At 32.4% G+C, this 22,403-nt stretch overlaps 1 protein-coding gene across 4 annotated transcripts in view; it reads right to left on the bottom strand.

Moving 5' to 3' along the window:
• Nucleotides 1-403: 403 nt before the first annotated feature.
• Nucleotides 404-22,403, bottom strand: part of LOC139694954 (PC4 and SFRS1-interacting protein-like) — a 48,942-nt gene continuing 26,942 nt past the window's right edge. For 3 of the 4 annotated variants that reach the window (XM_071593499.1, XM_071593489.1, XM_071593509.1), the window contains exons 10-17: nt 19,054-19,101; nt 10,855-11,029; nt 10,232-10,285; nt 10,072-10,137; nt 8,935-9,061; nt 5,016-5,296; nt 2,880-3,183; nt 404-959 (exon numbers count right to left, since the gene is read on the bottom strand). In XM_071593499.1, coding sequence (XP_071449600.1) covers nt 2,887-3,183; nt 5,016-5,296; nt 8,935-9,061; nt 10,072-10,137; nt 10,232-10,285; nt 10,855-11,029; nt 19,054-19,101 — 1,048 coding nt within the window. In that variant the 3' untranslated portion in view covers nt 404-959; nt 2,880-2,886. The remainder of the gene's footprint in view (nt 960-2,879; nt 3,184-5,015; nt 5,297-8,934; nt 9,062-10,071; nt 10,138-10,231; nt 10,286-10,854; nt 11,030-19,053; nt 19,102-22,403) is intronic. The other variant, XM_071593517.1, reaches the window with a different exon arrangement.

Raw genomic sequence — 22,403 nt, 5'->3', positions numbered from 1 at the left:
TAGCCAGAGAAACTGCCACCCATCAGTCTATCCGGAAAAAATAAGTCAGTACTTTTCGGACATACCTTGTGAAAATGAATGGTCTATTTCCTCAAATATTCGCTCCTATGCCGCATCCTTCTTACATTTACATTTTTTTTACCTTCTTATGCCATGCCTTCTACCTATTTAAATCTTTAACATTCCTTAAGTTATGTTAATGAATATATACAACATGGGACCCCAACTGTTAAATATTATAGGATATTAAACTTGAAACAGAGAATATGTGAACCTTAAAAATTTCTCAGCCTTTTCAAATTTAAGAAATAACAAATTTTGGCCATCTTCTTTGAGTTGAGACAAAGTGTTAAGACTAAATAAAAGCATTCAGTAAGAAAGATATTTATTACTGAATTACTACAAATGACACAGATAGATTAAGGTATTAAGAAACAATAAAACAATGGGTAATGGATGATGCGATAATAAGAATGCAATATGAATGGACACAACAAAGGACTCATGTAACACAGCTCAATGAATGAATCAATTAATCACATATATCACATTCATAACTAAGGAATTCCATGAATTGAAACCACTTCCCAAAAGAACACTGTGCTAGGTCCTTGACTAAATAAACTGAAAAATGAAAATAAAAACATATCTTTCAAAATGAGATTCAAGTGTGTTCACTGACATGAGCTTAATAAAACCAAAAAGAATAACTTTTTCTTCATGGACAAAATTAAAGTGATTTAGCTTGTAATATTTACAATCTCAAATAAAAAGTTCTGGCTTCTTGATTTATCTTAAAACACCGAAGAAAGTTAGATGAGTCACACTGCAGTTCTAAACTGGAATGAATATATAAACTTCTCAGACAAATGTACGCTTATTTTCTGTCACACAAACATACATGAACTAAATGCCAAGCATCAAGTCATACATGATGTCCAGATAGCAATGTTTGGCACCTGGAAAAAAAGAGCAATAAATTAATAATATATAAATTTACACCCAATCTAAATACATAGGTAGTAAAAAACAAGAAGCACACATACAACATAAATGTATCTGAGGTTATCGTGGGACTCTTTAGGTCAGCACTGCCTTTAAATTCTACCCTCTGTAGATAAGACTAATATTCCACCCAACAAAAGCAACAGAGAGCAACATTTTAAAGGAAAATCTAGGCTATGAAGTATAGATACTTGACAAACGAAACAGCTGTGATTGAGGATCTAGTGTTGCAGACCTGTCTTAACCACAGTCATCCGAGATCACAGGAGAAGGAAGGACTATAACAAAATGAACTGCACTCATCATCTTTAACTGTTTGAGAATTAACTGTATGTAAAGAGGAAATTCCTGGGTTTCTGTTACAATTTTTGAGTTTTTCCTCGTAAAAAAAGTTTTGACATACATCAAATTTAAATTAAAACACACCTTTGTTTTTAAAAAAATAATTTAAATGGACAAAGAAGCTAAAAATGAATCAAAATCTTAAAAAAATCATCTTCAAATATAACAAAATACATTGTAAAAACTATTAAATATTGTGCATTTTTGCAAGCTATAAGAAAAGTCACAGATTGAGTGTTTTCACTGATATGAAATTACAGGGACTTTATACCAATAGTAATTGATCTATATTAGGTTAGAACCTTCAAATGGGAGATCATAAGCAGATTTCTAAGTTACATCCTTCATAGACCAAGAAGCTCCCTTGCCTAATTTTTCCATCTCAACTCCTCCAATGCTAAAGACTCAGAATGGACTTCATGCTCATTTTTTGATCCTTTGAATCAAACAACATCCAAAAATATTGTGTACTGAAATGGATTTACCTCATACTTTTTCTGATTTAGAGCTGTCTCAAGAAGTTTTTTTCAACAATTCAACTTGGGCATATTGCTATTGCATGAAATCCTATTGTGTTCCACTGGTGATTCTGTCCAAACTTTTCACTTTTTTCTATCTTCCCCTGCTAGCTCCTCTCTCCCTTTTAACTTCTTCCACCTGCCCACCTGTTTTCTAGTAGAGCTAGCTTTTCAAGAGGCCAGCTACCACTCCAATTTTTCGACCAATTTCAGGACCCCAGTTGGAATTCTAAAAGGCTACATTCACAGTTCAATTACCTCATCAAAACAGTGCTCTCAAGAGACAACATACTCCATTGCCTATATCACTTTTACATGTTATGAAATTTTTCCCCCCAAACAATGATCATCATTTACAACATAAAACACATGGAAATACACAATAGTAGGTTATAAGAATGATCTCTACTCATGTCATTTTCTAAGTAATGGGGTGCCTTAAATGTAATAATTCTTTTACATTTCCATGATATCTTTAATGAATAGATGCTATTCTAAGTTGTCTCAATCAATATGCAAAAACTACACAAATCATCAAATGGAACTTTAAGTAATTTTTGCATTTCCAAACGGGAAAATTAGCTGTGAACAACTGCAAATTAGCAGTGGTTGATGATTGAAACCATACTCAAATTAGCCATCAATTTCATACCTCATTTTCCCAATTTTGTAATATAAGTGAGATACATAGAAGCATGAACAAAATAAGATATACACATCAATATTCCTGTCTCAAGTCTCCTAGTGCAACTTGATTTCTTCATTTTTTTTAGTAAAATACAATGCAGCTCTTCATAAAATTTGCAGAAGGATGTAATGAACATAAATTACTCCATCAATTCAACACATAGAAGAGTTTATAAAAACTTGTATGCAATATGCAACATTTTTATACAAAGAGGAAGGAATTATTTAATGTCATATATGGTTTTGAATACAGACTATCATACATGGTTTGTCATATGACATTGTCATACACAGTATGACAATGTCATATGACAAACTTACACTCACTTGTGATTCAATTGACAGACTTCATCAACCTTGTCCTCTTTTTAACCGGTTTTTTGCTGTCGTCTTCAACTTTTTCTGCATCCTTTGCATCTTCTTCCCCCATCACTCTGGACTCTTCTTCTGCTCCCTCGCCTTCACTAGCCTCACCTTCCTTTTGAGAATTGATTTCTGTTTCTTTGCTCTCACCCATTTCTTCTTCATCATAATTGTGGCAATCAGAGGCTTCCTTATCTGATTGTAAGCCCGTATCTTCTTGAGCTATTTGCTTTTCCTGATTTGTTGACAGTTCCTCACTTGTTGGATTCTGATATAGAATATGAAAAATGAATAAGCACCTAAAAGACCACACTTTTAATTAAATTAAGGGAATAAATTATTTAAAAAATATCAAATAGCCACAATAAAGGTGCATAGTAACCACATAATATTCAGAAACTCATTAAGTCGTAATTCGGTGAGTGTAAAGCTTGTAATTATCCATTATGAAGCCAATCAATCAACATTCTAGCAAATTGAATCATGCTGACAACTATTCACTAAAATTTACTACAAAACTGATAGCATACATCCAACCTTTTTTGAATGCTGAATTCCTGAATTGAAAAATTCACAATTAATTAGTGATGATTCAAACATTATTTTGGTAAACTGAATTAATACTGAATTATTGTTCGTAGATAAAGCCATTTGATAAATGTCACTTATAATGATGACAATTTAAGCAAGGTGAGAAAAACCTATTTTAATTTGGATTATTTAATTATGTGATTTACAGATAGTACGTATAATCAAAACTCATACATTTTTGCCAGTACATACGAACTAAAGGCTAGTTTCAAGACTTTCCCACCTGTATTCTGTAAATTGCCACAATTTCTTAAATCAACTATATACCATGAAATAGAAAGACGCATGTAACTTTACATTAATGATGAACTAAAAAAAACAGCAGGCTCATCAGGAGGTAAATGTTGACTTATCGATTTGAAATATCTCTATTCCTCATTTAATGTAAAATTTTGGTTTTATGGAAAATAGGGTGAAGGTTGTCAGTTATAGTACTGTACCATTTGATAGAATTTGTTATATACCCCATGCATTGCTGCTCTTGCCTGAATCTCATGATATTACACTTAGCCAGTTGTCAACTAAATAAAAATGTGCTTTAAGTTGGCAGATTTGATTTGTTGATTAAAAATCATTTAATATTTGATTTGTGAATCAATTTGTAGTAAAAAATTCTACTTTGTTCACCCCTAATCATAGCCCAGCTATTTTGACTACATCTAAATAACTATATGCTGAACCTTATCAGCTGTAAGTTTTCCACAATTGTGAGAGACATCTTCGAGAAGGGCTATTTTCTCTGCTCACTCAACACTGGTATTCCAATAATTCAACATATCATAAAACAGTGCATTAGGTGCATATTTACTAATTTTACATAACTCAATTAAAAGCCACGTTTTCTGCATAACTAAAAAATTGTTTGACAACAAACAACAGCAAAATAAGATGAAAAAAGAGGCAGAGGTTTACTACAAGTGAACAACAAAGCACTATGTAAACAATGCTTCATTAGAGATTTGGATTTTGTAGCCTCTAGTGCTCAGTAGGGCAAAAGCTACCCTTTTAGCTGAACAGTTTATTAAGAAAAATGACAGATTGCAAGAACTAGGAACCTGGCTGCAATATTAACTCAAAATTATTACAGATTCCAAAATTTCAACCATCTTAGGTATTCACCCACATAATCTTAGGGATCTCACATTAGCAACTAGAAAGACAAAATATCTTTCCTGTTAAGATTTTGTATAAGAATGGCATTGCTATTGGTTCATTTTTGGATAATTAAATGGCAGAGTTCAGAAAATTCCTTAGACAATAAAGCTTGTATTTCATCCGTTAATTTCTAAAATAATACAATTATGAGTACCACATAGAACCATAAAAAAACTTAGCAATGAGTGTGAAATAATTGCTCATATCAAGGGGTATCATATTGAACAAAATAATTTCTACAATTTATTCAGGTATTTTCGTTACAACATGAAATTTAAAATAATCACAGCACACTATGCAATAATTATAATAAATTGAGCAGCCATCATCATAAATATTTAAATAGCTCTTTACCTCATCAGAGTTGCTTCTTGGTTCAGCTTGTTTCTCAGTAGGGGTTCTCTTTGCTTTCCCATCTGATGTTGAGTTATTGTTCTGAGTGACACTTGTACCACTTTTTTTTTTGGTACTTTTATGCCCTTGATTGTCCACTGATTGCTTTGCATCACCCCGACTTACTTTCTTTTCAGTCATAGAAACTTCATTTTCCTTGTCTTTCTGTGTATTATCCTTTCCTAGTTCTCTCGATTCTAAAATTACCTTCTGAGCCAATTTCTTTGCTTCATTTGGATTTACTGCAAAAATTTAAGAAAAATTATGTAATTCACAGGGGAAAAAACAACTGCCAATATATATTACTTCAAATATTAGGATCTTGACTATGTTACACAATGAATTGCTCTATGGAAGGAGACATTTTTGCAACTGGCTTGTTCCATTACGCGATTCTCACATATGAACTCAAATTTCTTAAAATGGACATAACCTGAAGATATATTTTTAAACAAAGTCCACAGTAAAATGGTTTGCATAACTACATAACTTACAAATTTCTCCCTATTTACTTGTTATACCAGAGTTTGATTGAATGACAAATTCAGTATTTAATAATAAAAGAAACAAAATGGACAATTTTCCATTGAATGAGGCAACTATTGGTATTCAATAACAATTTTTCATAAACTGAATCAATCTTACACTGAAACTTCAATCACATTCTGCAAATTTTTAATATTTTATCCCTGTGTAAGCCATTAATCCATGTGTAATATCTTTTCTTTCCAAAATAACAATGAAAATGGGAGAACAAACCTTGTAAAAATCCTATAATTTTACTTGAATAAACAAAGTACATTTCTTTGCCAAAAAGATTTTTCCTATACCTTGCCACATATTCCCTCAATACAATAGACCCTTGCTTAAGGATCACCTCCCACAATGAGTTATTTACATAACAAGCAACAAAATATTTTAATTACTCTCTTAACTTGTGATGTTTTGCATAATTAGTGACAACTGTTGGCACATCCAAATTTGAACTACTACTACTACAAAAGATGAGGAGAGGGGGATTCCTAGATTTACGCATGCCTACTGCTTCAGTTTTTGTTTAACACTCATTCCATTAGCTTATTAGTGACACTAGTGAACACACATTTTTCCAAATTCGTATTCAGACATTTTTTTTGATTTTTTTCCTGAAAAGTGAAATAACCCCAGTCAAAATGTCGCCAAAGAAAAAGCCATAGAAAAACAGTCATAATAGAACAAACATAACCGTAGAAATGAATAGTAAAATCACAGAAAAGCATGAACAAGTTGTGAGCATGGTTGATCTAGCAAGCACACACGTGTTCAATCAGTTGACACTATCCTCAAAAATAATGACCAGATTAAGGATATAGATACTTCAGAGGGGGTATCAGGAATACCTACACAACAGTTACAAATTCTCAAAGATGTTGTAAGATTGCTTCTCTCACACGGATAAATGAAAAGTATTTGCAATATGACACCATTAACGAGAGTATCATTTGTGAGAAGGCAAAATTGATATTCGCTGACCTTGTTAAGATGATGCCAGGATCATCAATGGCCAAAAAAGAAGTATTTAAGGCAAGCAATGTACGGTTCAAGAAATTTAAGAAAAGTATCCTCATCCAAGGTTTTGTGAGGCATGGTGAAGAAGCAAGCTTCAACTCAAATGCACCAGAGAAATTCATTGGCGACTTAAAGAAGCTAGTAGATTCTGAGGGTTGCCAAATGCAATAGGTTTTCAATTGTGATGAGACGTCTCTTCTGGAAGAAGATGTCGAAGTGAACCTATATAACAGCAGAGGAGAAAGCATTGCCCAGCCACCCAGCCACAAGCCAATGAAAGACCATCTCAGGCTTCTATGCGCACTACAAATTCATTTAATGATAATGCTGTATCAAATTTTCACAGAATTTTTTAGTGTTGCCAAAAACAAATGTCCATAGACAGCTTTCTAGGAAAAAATAATTTAGGGATGAATCATAAATAATACTATATTGATTCTTCCTTGTTTTCTACAAACCGCATTGCATTCCATGTTGGTTTATTAGACGATAGAAGAAAAGACAACGATGATCAGCGGGGAATTCGTCAAATCAGTTAGGTTTGCTGATGACTATGCTCTATAGTTTGTCAGACAAGGGGTTACAAGCATAACAGAGTGAATTGAAAAGTCAATACAATAGGTCATCATCATCAGTATTTCAATCCTAAGATTGGTTTAATGCAGCCCTCCATTCTTCCCTATTTAGTGTTTATTCCATCACCCTCTGATAGATTCCCTGTTTTACATCCTTCTTAATTTTTCCTATGTACTTGTCTCTTGGCCTTCCTTGCGGGATCTTTCCTTGTATTATGTTTCTAATAAACCCATCGTGCCTCAAGGCATGTCCAATCCATCTAGTTCTTCTTTGCCGTAGAGCTCCCCATATGGTCCTTTCCTCTTCTTCTCTTCTATATACTTCGTCGTTTCTCACTTTGTCTCTCCTTAATTAATCTCATGTTCTTTGAACATAGTAGTTACCTCTTCTCAATAAATGCCTTCTTACGGGCTATTCTTCGCTTGAGCTTCTTCCATCCCAAGTTATACTGCTGCCCAAGTAGATGAAGGATTCCACTTGCTCTAGTTTCACTCCTTGCATTGTGATACATATTTGTATTCAGCTTCTCTCTTCTACGCACAAGGATTTTCATTTTCTTCTTGTTAATGCTCATATTACATTTCCCCAGTACTTGGCCCATCGTATTCAGGTTTACTTGCGGGTCCTCTCGCATCTCTGATACTACTGTGATGTTGTCTGCGGACCGCAGCATGTTAATTCCTTCGCCATTCACCTTGACTCCTTTAATGCCCAATTCTTGTGCTTCCTTTATTGCCTCTTCTAGATATATATTGAATAGGGCTGGCAAGAGGTTGCATCCATGTCAAACTCCTTTGTTTATTTTCGCTTCTATTTTCCTTCCCTTTTTCGTTTGCATGATTGCTACCTAATTCTTGTAGAGGTGATGGATTATTTTTCTGTCGTTGCAGTCCATTCCAAGCACTTCTAGTATCTTGAACATTTTGTTCCAGTTGATATTGTCAAAAGCCTTCTCCAAGTCCATGAATGCCACATATAATTGCTTGTTTACATGGGTTAATTTTTCTGCCAGCACTTGCAAACTTAGCCTCTCTTGCTCCTTAGTTTTTCCTGAATCCGAATTGGTTTTCCGAGAGGCTTTCTTCTACCTTTACTTCTATTTGTCAACAGGTTATCCAAGTAAGTATTTTCGATGTGCAAGAAGTTAGGATTAATGTTCTGTGTTCTTTGCATTTATCTGTTCTAGGTTTCTTTGGCATTGTAACCATTACACTCTTTTTGAAGTCCTGAAGTTTGAAGCAGTGGGATGTTAGGTAAATGGGGAAAGGTCAGGAATAGGATAGGGTTGTTGGACGGGATGAAGGGAAGAAGAAAATGTACAGAGATGACGAGGGGTCTGTTGCAGAATAGGATTTTGGGTTGTGTTTTCTTAGGAGGAACAAAATATTTATTTGGCAGTTGCATCCATCCAAAACCTACCTTAACCAGTAGATTACCTAATAATAATCAGGTTATCTATCTGCAGCAAAAATTGATTCAGATTCAATATTACCAAATCATTTTAAAGTGCTCACTTCAACGCAAAACTTGGTTACAGAACTAACACACCCACAAGAACACACATTTCACATGCATAAAGATATATTTAATGTATTTACATGATTCAAAATGGTTGATCCTCATAAGTGCATACACATTCTTCCTGAAATCCTAAAGCTTGATATTAAACATAAAAATACTTCTAATACATTTAAAAAAATTCAAATTGCCATAACATTATATTATTATATTTATTGAGGCCAAAAAGAGTACTAACCAGATGGGTCATACACCAGTGCATATTTTTGTTCCTTGGTTAGGTTTTTAGTTATTTCCTGGAAGTATTCCACTTGTTCACCAAAAACTTTAATGAAAGGCTTCCCTTCAGGTACAATAAATACGGACTGAAAAACAAATAAGACTAATTTTAATTTCAATACATTTTGTAATCCTAAGTGTATGCCTTTTTAATTGTGAATCATGCATAAATCAGCATCACACAAACTAAAAATGGCAGAATTTTATGCTAATTTTATTTCAATAGTTCAACCAAATGTACCTTCTCTTGATTTTATTTACAGATGGCTCAGAAAAAGAGCAAAATTTGAAATCAAATTATCAGTAGGTAAACAGGTTTCCTAACCAAAATCACCACTTCACTGATTGAATTAAATAGATAAAAGGCTAACAGAGAAGCTGATGAACAGTAACACTGTAAAACTGAGGACTACAAATGACTGTGATGACAACTTGAAATACCTTATGCATTCATAAATTGTTTCTGATATTTTTTCACAATAGCCAAATAAATTATCCATTTAAATTTGTACCTAGAGAACAGAAGATTTTTAGCAAAAATATGCTGAATACATCAATTATGGAAGCATTATTATTTTGGTACCTTAATTACAGAGCACTGAAATTTCCATTGAAATGAATGGCACTTTCATTTACTACGCACAAAATAAGATAAAATATAGAAATAAAAACTTCAAATATTTTCAACAATGCTGAAATATATATATTCAGTATACAAAATAGGAAAGCACAATTTAGGCATGAAAGATAGACACACTGTTATTTTGAAGGCTGATAGGTTATTTCAAATATTTTTACTTTATATTCTCTAGGATTAACAGGCAACCAGGGTCAAAGTTAAACATTCTTAAGTCTGAAATTTTCCCAAAAATGTTCAATCTATTACATCAAGGCCTTCTAAACAAAAAAGTGTATCATATTAGGTAAAGAAATATGGCAATAAATGCAATATTTGAAAATTAGTAATTTGTACTACATTACCCTCAGTTTCATACCAAAGAAGCAATATGTTTGTCATTCAGAAACAAATTAAGGTACACGTTATGAGGTGTATAAGGATGCATTTATCAGTTAAATGTAAATACCAACAACAAACCTTGAATTTATTGAACAAGTGCTCAGCTTTGGCTCGGACAATGACCGTTTTTTGTATGAAGTCAGCCTGAAAAGAATTTGAAAATATTTTAAATTCATTGCTGGATAATAAATAAGTGGCATCACCTACCACTGTAAGAATACAAAATAATGTTACTTACCTTTTCCTGATCTGTCATATTCCATTTGTGGTGATTTCCAGTATAAAACCTCAACTGAATGTGTCCAACAGAAAAGAAAAGATAATTACTAAAAAATGCAAACTATTTTTACAAATACCATATACAATATTTTACAGTTAGATCCCTGGGAAAGATTAAATATGGAATTATAAGAACTTAAGTGGTGTAAAAAAATGACTATTTAAGTCAGGAAAGAAGGAAGTATGAAATATTTTAAGGGACTGTTGCTTGATTTTAATTAAATATAGCAGTTTTATAGTGCCAAAAATAGTTTTTTAGAAAATCAAGAGATGTAATAGTAAAAACTGATTCACTGGTCAGAGGTCTTTTACCGACAGGGCTTGATATCAGATTTTCAATTAGAAATGAAAATTATAATTAATCTTTTTTCAAGAAAATTATTCACTTGAATGCATAAACACTTCAGGCAAGTCAAAGTCTAATGTTAATGAGCATTTGAATAATATATTTATAACTATAAATGAAACACTAATATTACATTTATTTTCAAAATTTAAACCATTATTATTTCAAAATGTTTAATACTAAACATAAGGTCATAGCTTAACTTCATAAAATAAATTAATTCAATGTTTGATTACCATTCTAACAGTCTGAACTACCATTGGATTTTTCTTTAACATGAGTGGAGAGATTGTTAGCTTATCCATCTCATCCATGTAGTAAATTGCCTTATCACAGTCTGCATTATTTAAGCTCATGTTGACTCTAATATAGGCATCAAGCTCCACCATTCGGCACTCAATTTGCAGCCACCTAAAAATATGAATGGATATTAATACATCAAGCTTAATAAACAAACATACACAATTTTGAAAAATGAAAACATATACTTCCCAATATACAGGGAAAATGTGAATAAGTAACATGTTTTCTATCATAAATTCATTTGTTAAAGACAAAAATGAGTTACTACGCATTTTAGATTAAATCCTAAATATTCTTTTGGAAATTACTATACTACCTTCAGAAAAGGGCACGATAAAAATATTAATTTCATAGTTGAAACATTTTCTAACCAAGAATCATGAATTTCCTATAACAGATGTTTACGTCCGTCTCCTAAATACACAAAAACAAAAGGGTTACCTGGGACATCAACAGAGTGTTATTCTTATGGTATGCCCTTAGCTATTCAAAGAGTTAAATACAGAATTAGGAAATAAGTGGTGAGGAGAGTGGATCAACTCTAAAATTTATATCAATAACCAAAGAATAACCAATTACCTATGCAAGTAATTAAGTATAAACAATATAAGAAACTATATTTAACTATATAACACTTGGAAAACAGTAACATTAAGGAAATCAAATGCTCTCTATCACAACGTTCAGCAGCCAAGACAAGAGAATTCGATCTCTTTTTGAACAACAGACAAAAACTTTTGAAGACTAAAACAATGACATAAATGCCAAAAAAAGCACTATTATATGAAGGTAAGTCATACTGGCAGATGACTGTAACCAATGACATTTCACCTGCATCAACTTTGTGTTCAAGAGAATCTGCAGATAGAGCAGCCTCTATTCTTTCATTAAACAAAAGATACAGTTATGGTCTTTCGTTACTTGACTGTTTTTTAACCATGCATTTGAAACACCAACTTAAAAATATTAAATGTTTAATTAAATGATTGAATTAAAAAAATATACACAAAAAAGAGCAGAGCATTACCACCTTGTTATAACTCATACAACGCCTCAGGCTTAACTATATGCTATTTCTTCATATTGCAAGGAATGGTAAAAAAAACACTGCAATTCCACAATTCACAATTTATCAGCACACCACCATGGTTTAGCTGTCATACAGCATCATCAGGAACTAGGTACCTAATGGTACTGCACAGCAGCGAAACCATGGTTGTGTATTAATAAACTATGAACTGTAGAATTGCAGATTTTTTCTTTTTTTTAACCATTACTTGCAATATGTGTAAATCCTTCGAAATTAGGCTTGTGAGCCTAAAGAGGTATGAGAGTAATCACTTGTGACCTTTATTACAATAGAAACTGAAAATAATCACCATAGTGGCATAACCATGGGCACATCTTCCTAATAAATGAAGCATTAATTACTGACCACCAGGACAGATACATCAATTTAAGCCTAAAGTAGGGCTTGGGAATGCACAAATACGTGGGTAATTTGAAAAGTTTTCGTCACGGAATATAAATAACTTACGAGTAGAGTTTGAAAGGTTCTCGGAATCACCACCAGATGTCAGTGCTAGCTGGATGAGTTTTCTGCATAGTAATAGGTTGCAAAGATTTTTGCAATAATTTCTAGGGTAGTGGCACATTTTGGTCAACCAGTATGCACGGATCATCATCTAAACTGTCCTGACCAAACAAACTCGTTTGTCCACTTGGCAACAGTTGAATATGAAGGAGCAGAGTGTTCTGAAAGTCAGCAATAATTTCCTTTGCTTTCATACCTTTCCTTAAGAAGTATTTAATCACTGTTCGAATATCAATTTTTTTCATCTTCAAAAATCACTAAACGTGAATGACAACAGAGAGTTGCCTATACTACAGATCTCTTCCCAGAGCATTAATACTATATGGGTTTACTCATTAAGGATTACTTACTACTATGCTGGAAACTTGTTGAGCTTGTGCCGATGTCTGGTGGTGAGTACGAGAACCTTCCAAACTATTCTCGTAGGATTTATGAAATACCAGAGTATAAATCAAATATAAAGAAACAAAACAATTGGGTATTGCATCAGGCCATTTTCTTTCCCAGTGACCCTTAGAGAAACAACACCTGATCCTAATACTAGACAGGAACAGATATCAAAGACAAATGATTCTCAAAATGGCAACAAAGAAAGAAAATTACCCGACAAAAGACCAATTTTGGGCCAGAAAAAAAACATAAGAAGACTGAAAAAGAAAAACCAGCTGCCTATGCCACTATCCCATGCGTCTCAGGTATAGCAGAAAATCAAGTTCTATGAAAGCATATTGTGGTGACTAAGTTCTCCATAAAGAAGAAAATCGGCTATGCCAAAACCTACAGATTCAATCTCCGACCTGAGTATGTAAGACCAAGCATACAGGAAGGAAATCCTATATTAGCCAAACAGGGTGATCCATTAGATTCAGAATTAAGTAGCACCAAAGGGCTAAAAAAAAAAAAAAACCCAGTTCTACCTCTTTGCAATCACCAAGTATATGTGGTTGGAACCGGTATACCTATTTAAGTTTGACCAGACTTAAGTCCTAGTGAGGGAAAATCTTTATTTCCCAAGACATAAGAAATTCAGTAGAAATAATGGCGACTCTGAGAAACTTCAACCGTACGGACAGATACAAGCTTACTTAAATGGGGAAAAGGGTAATTCAACCTCATCTATGAACAACCTAATAGGGACTGAGGACAGCCAAACTCTGGTGTTAGCCAATCAGAGTTCTCCATGCCTGCCAGCAACTAATGGTCAAATGCAACACAAATCACTTCAACTAGAAGACACCTCCAGGACATGGTGACAAAATTGATGTCCACAAAACCAACCTAAGTGATGGAAACTTCCAGAAGCAGTATGGAGTCTTAATATTCTCAAGGTCGTAAGAAAAGACAAGGGTCATCAAGATTCCAATAGGCATTCTAATGATCACAAGTTTTTTGTGAATAGCCCCTGAAATATTAAAAATCACTGTGGGCAACTAATGCACTTTCTTCCAGCCTAAACTGCATTCTATCTAAATCTCTTTCTGCAGACCATCATGCATTCTAATCATTGTCATAACATCCAAAATGCCTATATCCAACCCTTCTCTTAACTAAAATTTTCCCTTTTATCATCCACTCCAGCATCTCTCTACCTTTTAATCTCTCCTCCATATTCTTTTCCAGTCTGCATTGAATATTACTTGATAACTTTTCCCCTGCAATATTTAACACTATTTTTATTTTCCCCTATCCTGACTATTTTATCCATTCTGACATTCCAATGTTTCCAAAGGAAGGTTACTTACTTCACCCAAGGACCAGGACTCAGAATAATTTAATGACAACACCCTCTTTCTTTACTTGGCCCTGTCATTGGTTTCCTAAGTAATTGCATAGATGGGCCAATGCAAGACATCTAAAAATATTTCTCTTTGTAATGAATAAATCAAACACAGAATTTTCCATATCAAACAATTGTTTTCAATAAATGAAAGGACTAACTTTGTAGTTCCACACGAACGATTTATTCACACGACCCGGGTTTCGAAGTAAAACTTCATCATCAGGAAATACTTCATCATTACTTTGAAACCCGGGTCGTGTGAATAAATTGTTCGTGTGGAACTACAAAGTTAGTCCTTTCATTTATTTATAATGAATCAGTTCCATAAAGTTACGCCAGAAACCATAAATTAATTGTTTCCAACCAAAACTGCATCTGAATATTGATTTGGTACTCATGGGTTAATGGGAAATCCATAACATATGTATTACTTTGAGACTGCAACATTTGCCAACTCATTTCTGGAGAATATCTTTATTGTTTGATTATAACTCCTGAATAAACATTAGGGGCTTGTACTAACAAGAAAAGCATATCCACACAAGATTCAATGTTGACTAATCATTAAAATAATATTTTCCTTAATTATATGAAAGGGAATGTATAAATGAAGTGGTTGCATTACTATATCATCCATTCTAGCACATAAATGAACCAATATTAATCAGATATTTTTGTAATTATAGATTTACTATAAATGGAAATGAATTTAAGTGCCTTGCTCATATAAAGTATATGAACGTGTAGCTAACATAAAAATTTTTAAATGCCCTTGTTAAGGCTGTCATATTCAAATATGGGCGATTTATTGAAGAACGTATTTTTGATTGTTTTGCAACTAAATAAGAACATTTAAGGTCATTATACATCGTATACATTGATAGTTTAGCAATTTTTAATATTTATCGTGCATCATTGTATAATGAAACAGATATTATGAAAAATGTTTTCAATATTTACAGGAATAAAATCAATTCACTCCTGTAACTAGTCCATTTAAAATAATTATTCTGGCTACATATGACCACAACAGAGCACAATATCATTATTGGGTAACACACGAAATTAACTTTTAACAACTATATCATTGAAATGAGACAAAAGTTAATGCCTAAACAACAGAGCACACTTTCATTACAATGAGTTCGATGTTTGGTCACAATTTACTTTTTACCTTGAAATTATGAAATTCATTGTTGAAGGCAAATTGGAGAAAGGGCACAAGAAATGATAATGAGTCTGAAAATAGGAATTCAGATAGGAGGCGTGCACGCTTAACTATGTTTTAATCCTATCAGGCCAAAAAGTGTACAGGAAATTTTGTTTGCACTGTAGTCAATGGAATTAATTTCTATGAAAACTAGTGTTAGCTCTGTAATAAAAATAATATAACAATTGTAATATAATGCATTTACTATGAAGATGATATTTAACACATCAGTCTATAACACTTATTAATACTCTGTAATAATGCATTTATCATGAAGAATAATATTCCTGAAAATATTATAAACACATTTCATAAATAATGACATTTGATGTAAATTGGCAAACATGCACACACAGCTCACATCATTTTTCAAGATTTATTATTTTACATTTTTTACCCAGCTAATATTGCTGAAAAAATATCAATTGAACTAACAAATATACATGCACAGATCTCAGAACTTCTATCATTATTTAAACATTTATGAATAGCTAAAGGCTGCATGGCAAAAACATTGAGTTTGTACAAAGTCTAGAACACTGGCTTGAATACTTATGACAAGTATGTGTGGTTCACAGAAAGCATCCTTTTTTATCCTGGCTGACACTTTCTATCACGTAAAGCTTTGAGGATACATTTTACAACTTGTCAGGGGCCTACATGTACCCAAGGACAATGTGGTATTTTGTAAAATCTTAACAGGAGGTGAAGAAGTTCCATCCTATCCACTGTCATAGCAAAATCGAAATTTTGACCCAACCAGAGATACAATTATTATCATGGTACAAATCCATGATTATGCTATGCCACCATCAGTATCATTATGAATTAAAGAGGCCCATTGCAAATGGTATAGTGCCTTTTTAAACAAAATTTAGCAATATCCTTTCAAATTACTGCACATCCAAAACCAACTATCCCAATGAAAAATACATAATAATCACGAAGACCTGAGCTCCTTACACCACTGCAAATTCTTTATGCATGGAAATTTCCTCCATAACAGTATGGCTGCTAATTATATGTCAAGAGCGTACAACTTAAAAGATAGTATGAATATTCTGAGGACCTCACGGATAATTTTTAGCCCAATTCTGATATCTTGACATGAACCATCTACGAGGTCAAAGAACAACTGCTTGCATGATGATCAATGAACAATATTCTACAATGCCAATGAATATGGTGCACTTAACACCAGCACGTCATTCAACAGTCACCTCGGCGAGATGCATAAAAGGTAATAAATAAAAGACAATCATCAGTCAACTCCAGACTGCATTCTCAGTAGAAAGAACAAAAAATTGACTCTTAACATATGTTCCATACTCAGCAGGATATACCCAAAAAATATATGGAGAAAAAATTAATCAGAGCAAAAACCTTCAATCAAAGATTAAAGAAAAAACAAATGCATAAACTGTGAATGTAACAGAGTACCAATTTAATATAAATTTCTTAGAGAAAAAATGTTTTTAAGTTTTCTCTAGCGCTAAACAAAGTATTCACGTTTTATTAAAATTGCTTTTATTTTTTTTAGATGCAGCACTTTCTTTATTTAGACATTAATATTTGGAATCTGACATGATAGATCATATAGAGCAAAATAAAAATTCGATGGAAATAAAAAATGATTTTAACAGGCTGTAAAGGAATACCTAGCGATAAGTTTCTTAAGTTAAATTGAAAATATATGTGACTATTATATTCAAGTAATAAAAATAATAGAATCTGTTGCCTAACTCCTTTGCAAAATGTATCCAAGAACATTTTATCATGGGTTTGGATGGCTAAAACTTATACATTTACTAGGATGTGCTACCATATAATATTTGCCATGAAAATAAAAACCTTGTGAATAATTCCACAAGAGGATGCATAATATACTAAGTAAAAGAGGATTTCACAGTGCACACAGAGTATTGATACATTTTCAGATCAACATCACAAGATTGGAGTCAAAGTACAAGGCATTTGCCATTATTGGTCCATTACTTCATTCATTTTGATAGTATATTATAGTTTTGACTTAAAATGCATATTTGTAAACTAAGCCTTGGTTCTAAGGATCATATCTGATCAAGTTGCAAATTTTTTTGTGAATGCGCCAACTCATTTTTTAAATAAGCTTTTTGTAACTCATGTTTCGATGCCTTATCAAGGCATTAACATAAGCAAGCATAATTACTATGGGTTATTATTTGAATACCAGCATAAAAAATATAAAATAACGTGGATTTCCAAATAACACACAAGTACCATTGATAGTTATTTCCAAATTTATCTTAGGATCCCAAAAAAATTTTCAAAGATAATTTTTCAATTCAGCAAAAGTTACAGATATGAGTTTAACAAGCTCAAATAATGAGAGAAGATATATCCATGCAGTCACTACAGATTTCTGAGTTTTGATATGCTTGCAACAAAAGTAGCCACTAAAAATGACATCACCATCAGGGCTTCAATTATGCTTCTACAAAAACGTAACTATTTTGGTTTAACATACACAACTTACATAACTTACTAACTATATCTAGTGTGTGATGTTAAATACTCTATAGTTATAATTAAAGTTTCAATTTTAGTTTTTATTAAAAGATGCTGAATTCACAATTTAAACAAAAGAAACTTCACAGGGATCCATCTGGCATGTGAGACCAGACATAATTGGGATTAGTCTAGTTGATAACCTAGAAATGTCAAATAAAACTTGAGTCTGGCATTCCACCAGAGAAGCATGGGTTTGAAATGAAAAATGAAACTACGGCTTAGCAGTAATTTTGCTAACATATTACTCATTTCTTCATATAAATCACATTTTTCTTAAAAGTTAATTTCTTAGTTCATCAGTACTAAAATATTGAAATGATTCTAATTTAGTACCTCTTCTTATAACTACCTACTGGCTTCTTTGCGGAAAAGAAGGAAAATTAATTTTCTATATAAGAGGTGAGAAGAGTGGATTTCTAAAATGGTCATTTAATCCTGCCATTACCTTAAAACAATGATGAAATTCAAACAATTTTATTCTATGACTACCTCTTCAAAATTAGGTTATATCATCATGAAAAAATTCAAAATCAAAGAATGGATAATTATACCTATGGTACCATCATGATGACAATGAAATCTTCTAATTTTTACCTTTTCATACACATATATTTGTGTCCATTTTCTTCCAAGTAAATAATCTATGAGGATCTCAATAAATGACAAACTTCTATGGAACTACTGCTCTAAACGATAGCATACATAAAGATTGTTACTGGTTTGAACTAGTTGTTGTTATTGAAACGATTACAGTTATTAAATTTTGGAGCAATAAGAACTACAATTCAAATTTAAAATCCAAGATAGACTTTGGCCCTGATTTAAGCAACCACCAAACAACTATGCCATATTACTTTAATGAGAATCGTAAGTTCAGTTTTTAAATGATGACAACTTAAAAGAGGAAGAAACAAAACAGCGTTGTCAAAACGTCCCCAAGTGCATGCTATTCCAATTAAATACAACTTTTAAAGTAACTTTTTCTTTTCTGAACTTACGCACTCTCCATACCCGCAAGGCTTCTGCCATTATCTCCTCTTGGATTTCTGGGGAAGGATACAAGAAAAGTGAAAAAAATCAAACCGTTGCCTCAATATTTATATACCTATTGTGAATGGAAATTTAATGAAGCCTTCTTCATTAATCATAAAAATAATAATGATAATAGGCACTTTCATTAATTACATTTATTTTTTTTAAACGTTCAGCAATCTGAAACCATTCTCAATGGAAAAGGTACGGTAATTATCTATCTGTTTATAAGAGTAAAGTACAAATTTGCTTTATCCTGACAGTATTTGAGGTAGAAAAATGAGTCACTATATTGCAGACACACATTAGAGGGTTCAGCTTTTGCGGCAATGCAAGGTGTTCACATACCATTACTTAAATAAAATAAAGGGATATTGTAGTTGAGTTAAGAATGTACCTTAAATGTGTATATATTGATTGATATGCTGCTGATCATTGCTTCACACACACAACAGTTATTTGAAATGATATTCTTCCTTCAACTCTTTGTGCATGGCAAATGAACTCTGATGAGTCCTACTAACAACCCGAGCTAAAATTATTTGGGCTAGTTATTTTAGAGCTGTATTTATTGAACTAGTAAGCAATAAAAGTATGTGGATCTATTAAAGAGTGGGGCTATGAAAATTTCCTGTTCAAATATAATCCTGTATCAAATATAAAGCCATTCCTAAGAAGTTAATCCTCAACAGATGTACTAATTTCTAACTCAAAAGACTTATTGACAGACATTTTCTATACAATGAAATAAAATCAATTTCATTTTTTTATTGAATGTCTCACTTCCCAAATATGAGCCAACACCGCATTTCATGATCCATTGCCTCATAATCAACAAGTTTTAAGTATCAACAAATTGTTTCATGAATGGCCAGCTGAGTATCCAGCACTAATATGTAAAAAGAAAAATTAAAAAGATGGGTAGACTGTACCTGAGTAAACAAAAAATACAACTTTCACAAATATATAAGTGAAGCCTCAATGCAATGATGATATAAAACCAGCAGATAGAGAAAATGATGCAATGGTACTTTTTTCCATCTGAGCAAAGTATGCAATATAAACAGAAACTCCTAGAGATATATCACAGATGCAAGCCAAGAAAGTGCTTGCTGGTGGAAATGGTATGATTATAAGCTGATTTCTCATGGCTTCTTACACGTAGGTGATCAACATTTAGAGTCATTGATTTTTTTAAGATGGCATATGTTATCATTCAAAAAATTCTGAAGAATTCACAATTTAAATTCAATATGACTAATCATAACTGGTACATTTAAGAGAAAGAGTTTATTCATTTATTAATGTTGCCCGCGTTGTATCTAATTTAACATGTAATTTGGTTTACAGGATGAGAGACAGTGGCTTTCTCACAGACAGACACAGAACTCCAAGAACCTTCAATAAGAGATACGGATTTGAAATGATCAGAGTTAGTAGAACGATAAGAGAAACCATCAGAAAAAAATGTAACTATAAATGTCCGGAAGTCAGTGCTTATGCTACCATAAGTTTTACGCCAGCTTACTGATTAACATTTGACATGATTTTAAAAGATTCTATTCGATTCACAACAACTGATCTAAAATAAATATTTGAAACTTTCAGGAACACCACAGACCTTTTCTGTCTATAACATATTGGTATAACTATCTGGGGTTTGATGCAACAACTCTAGAAAATATATTCCATTTGACAAATGTGTAAAATATATACTTTTCTTTACAGATTATTTTCTTTCACTCATTCAAATTTTTAATTTACTTTAATGGCATCAAACTTAGATTAAAATATGATTAAAAGCTTAAAGATCATAATTCTTTCAATGTATCCTCACCTATCGCCTGATACTTCACAAAATACAGAGGAACTTGCCCACGGGAGGTGCTTAAGGCGGAAACCTATCTAAGCTAGAAATATTGGAATCATTATGTATGATGGTTACATTATTTTCAAGTAACCCATTCTGAAAGTTGAAATATAAGAAGCCTGGTTATAAATTTTTGAATATTTCATATCTAAGTGAATTAGTTGTAGTAGTTTTAAAAACTTCTGAAATTTCATTAAAGTTGGGTTCATACTTCAACATTTAAACACCACTGCAGATAAAAAGTTAAAAAGAGAATTTCCTTTGGCTGTAATTAGCCATTATTTATTACAGCCACAGAAGATTTTCTTTAAACTTGTTATTTTACGAGACAATAGAGCTCAAGTTACCAAGGTTTTGAACTCTGCACTTAAGATTTAAAACCCTCATCTTGAAACTTACTTCTTTAGCAGAATTGCATTTTTAAAGAAAAAATGTAATCCCAATTCATTTAGTTACAGCCATTTGTCTTTATTTTGTTCACAAAAATATCCATCTCCACTTTTTAAATCTATTAAGGATAGAAATTTGGCTCATCCCAGAAATATGACAAGGGCCCTTGAGGTTCTACCTTCAACAAGTTTTACAACATTTTTTTTAATGCAAATGTTTAGTCATTTTCTCTCTTTCACGTAGAGTTCCAGTAGAGATACATTGTTATTCCAAACTTATTTGATTATTTGCAATGTGTAACATGACTTGACAGTTGGAGTTTTCATTGAATAATTTTGATAGATGAGACTATCCAGAGATTTAATAGATCAATGTTTTTACTTAGCTCCTCTAAAGAAAACCTTGTTTTGCTAATATATCTGTTCACTAAGAATAAGTATCAATGCCAGATTCTTAAAAGAGGAAATTATAGAAATTCTGAGGAGTGAAAGTGATAATGAGATGAAGGAAGACATTTAATTACTTAATGATTGGAGATTATAGTGAAAAAAAATTGAAGGGAAGTGTAATTCCAGAAAACATTCCTAATCAAGATCATATACAAACCTGCTGCCGGTATCAAAAGCTTTGGGGTGGATGCAATGAGGATCAAGAAGACAAACTTTGGAAATTGAAGTTGATTCAGAATAAAATTTCATAGTAGCATGTAGTTTTTGGCTAGTTTCTCTTAATTATCTGTCATATTTTTTTCCCAATAATCACAGTTCTAGTTCATGCTTGAGAGAAATTTAACTTTAAAAACATGTAAATGTCATAGAGCATTAGAAAAAAATGTGCTGTAATTTTTTTATGATGTGTCTTTGTTTATTAATGAGCTAATTAACTGCCACCCTAGAACAATTACAAAGAATGTTTTCGGCTCACACGTTATCAGAACCGGAAAGACTAAATTTAGAATTTTGAGGTCTTCAAATTCAGAATACAGGTCTTGCACACAAAGTTCAGATTTGCTACTAATTAAATGGTCTCATTATCATCGCAGTCTTATCTGGCATA

Source organism: Hetaerina americana, unplaced genomic scaffold, assembly GCF_022747635.1.
Source record: "Hetaerina americana unplaced genomic scaffold, ioHetAmer1.1.p SCAF_1, whole genome shotgun sequence".
Classification (NCBI taxonomy): domain Eukaryota; kingdom Metazoa; phylum Arthropoda; class Insecta; order Odonata; family Calopterygidae; genus Hetaerina; species Hetaerina americana.
The sequence above is the reverse complement of the archived record's forward strand: the minus strand, read 5'-3'. Positions and strand labels throughout refer to the sequence as shown.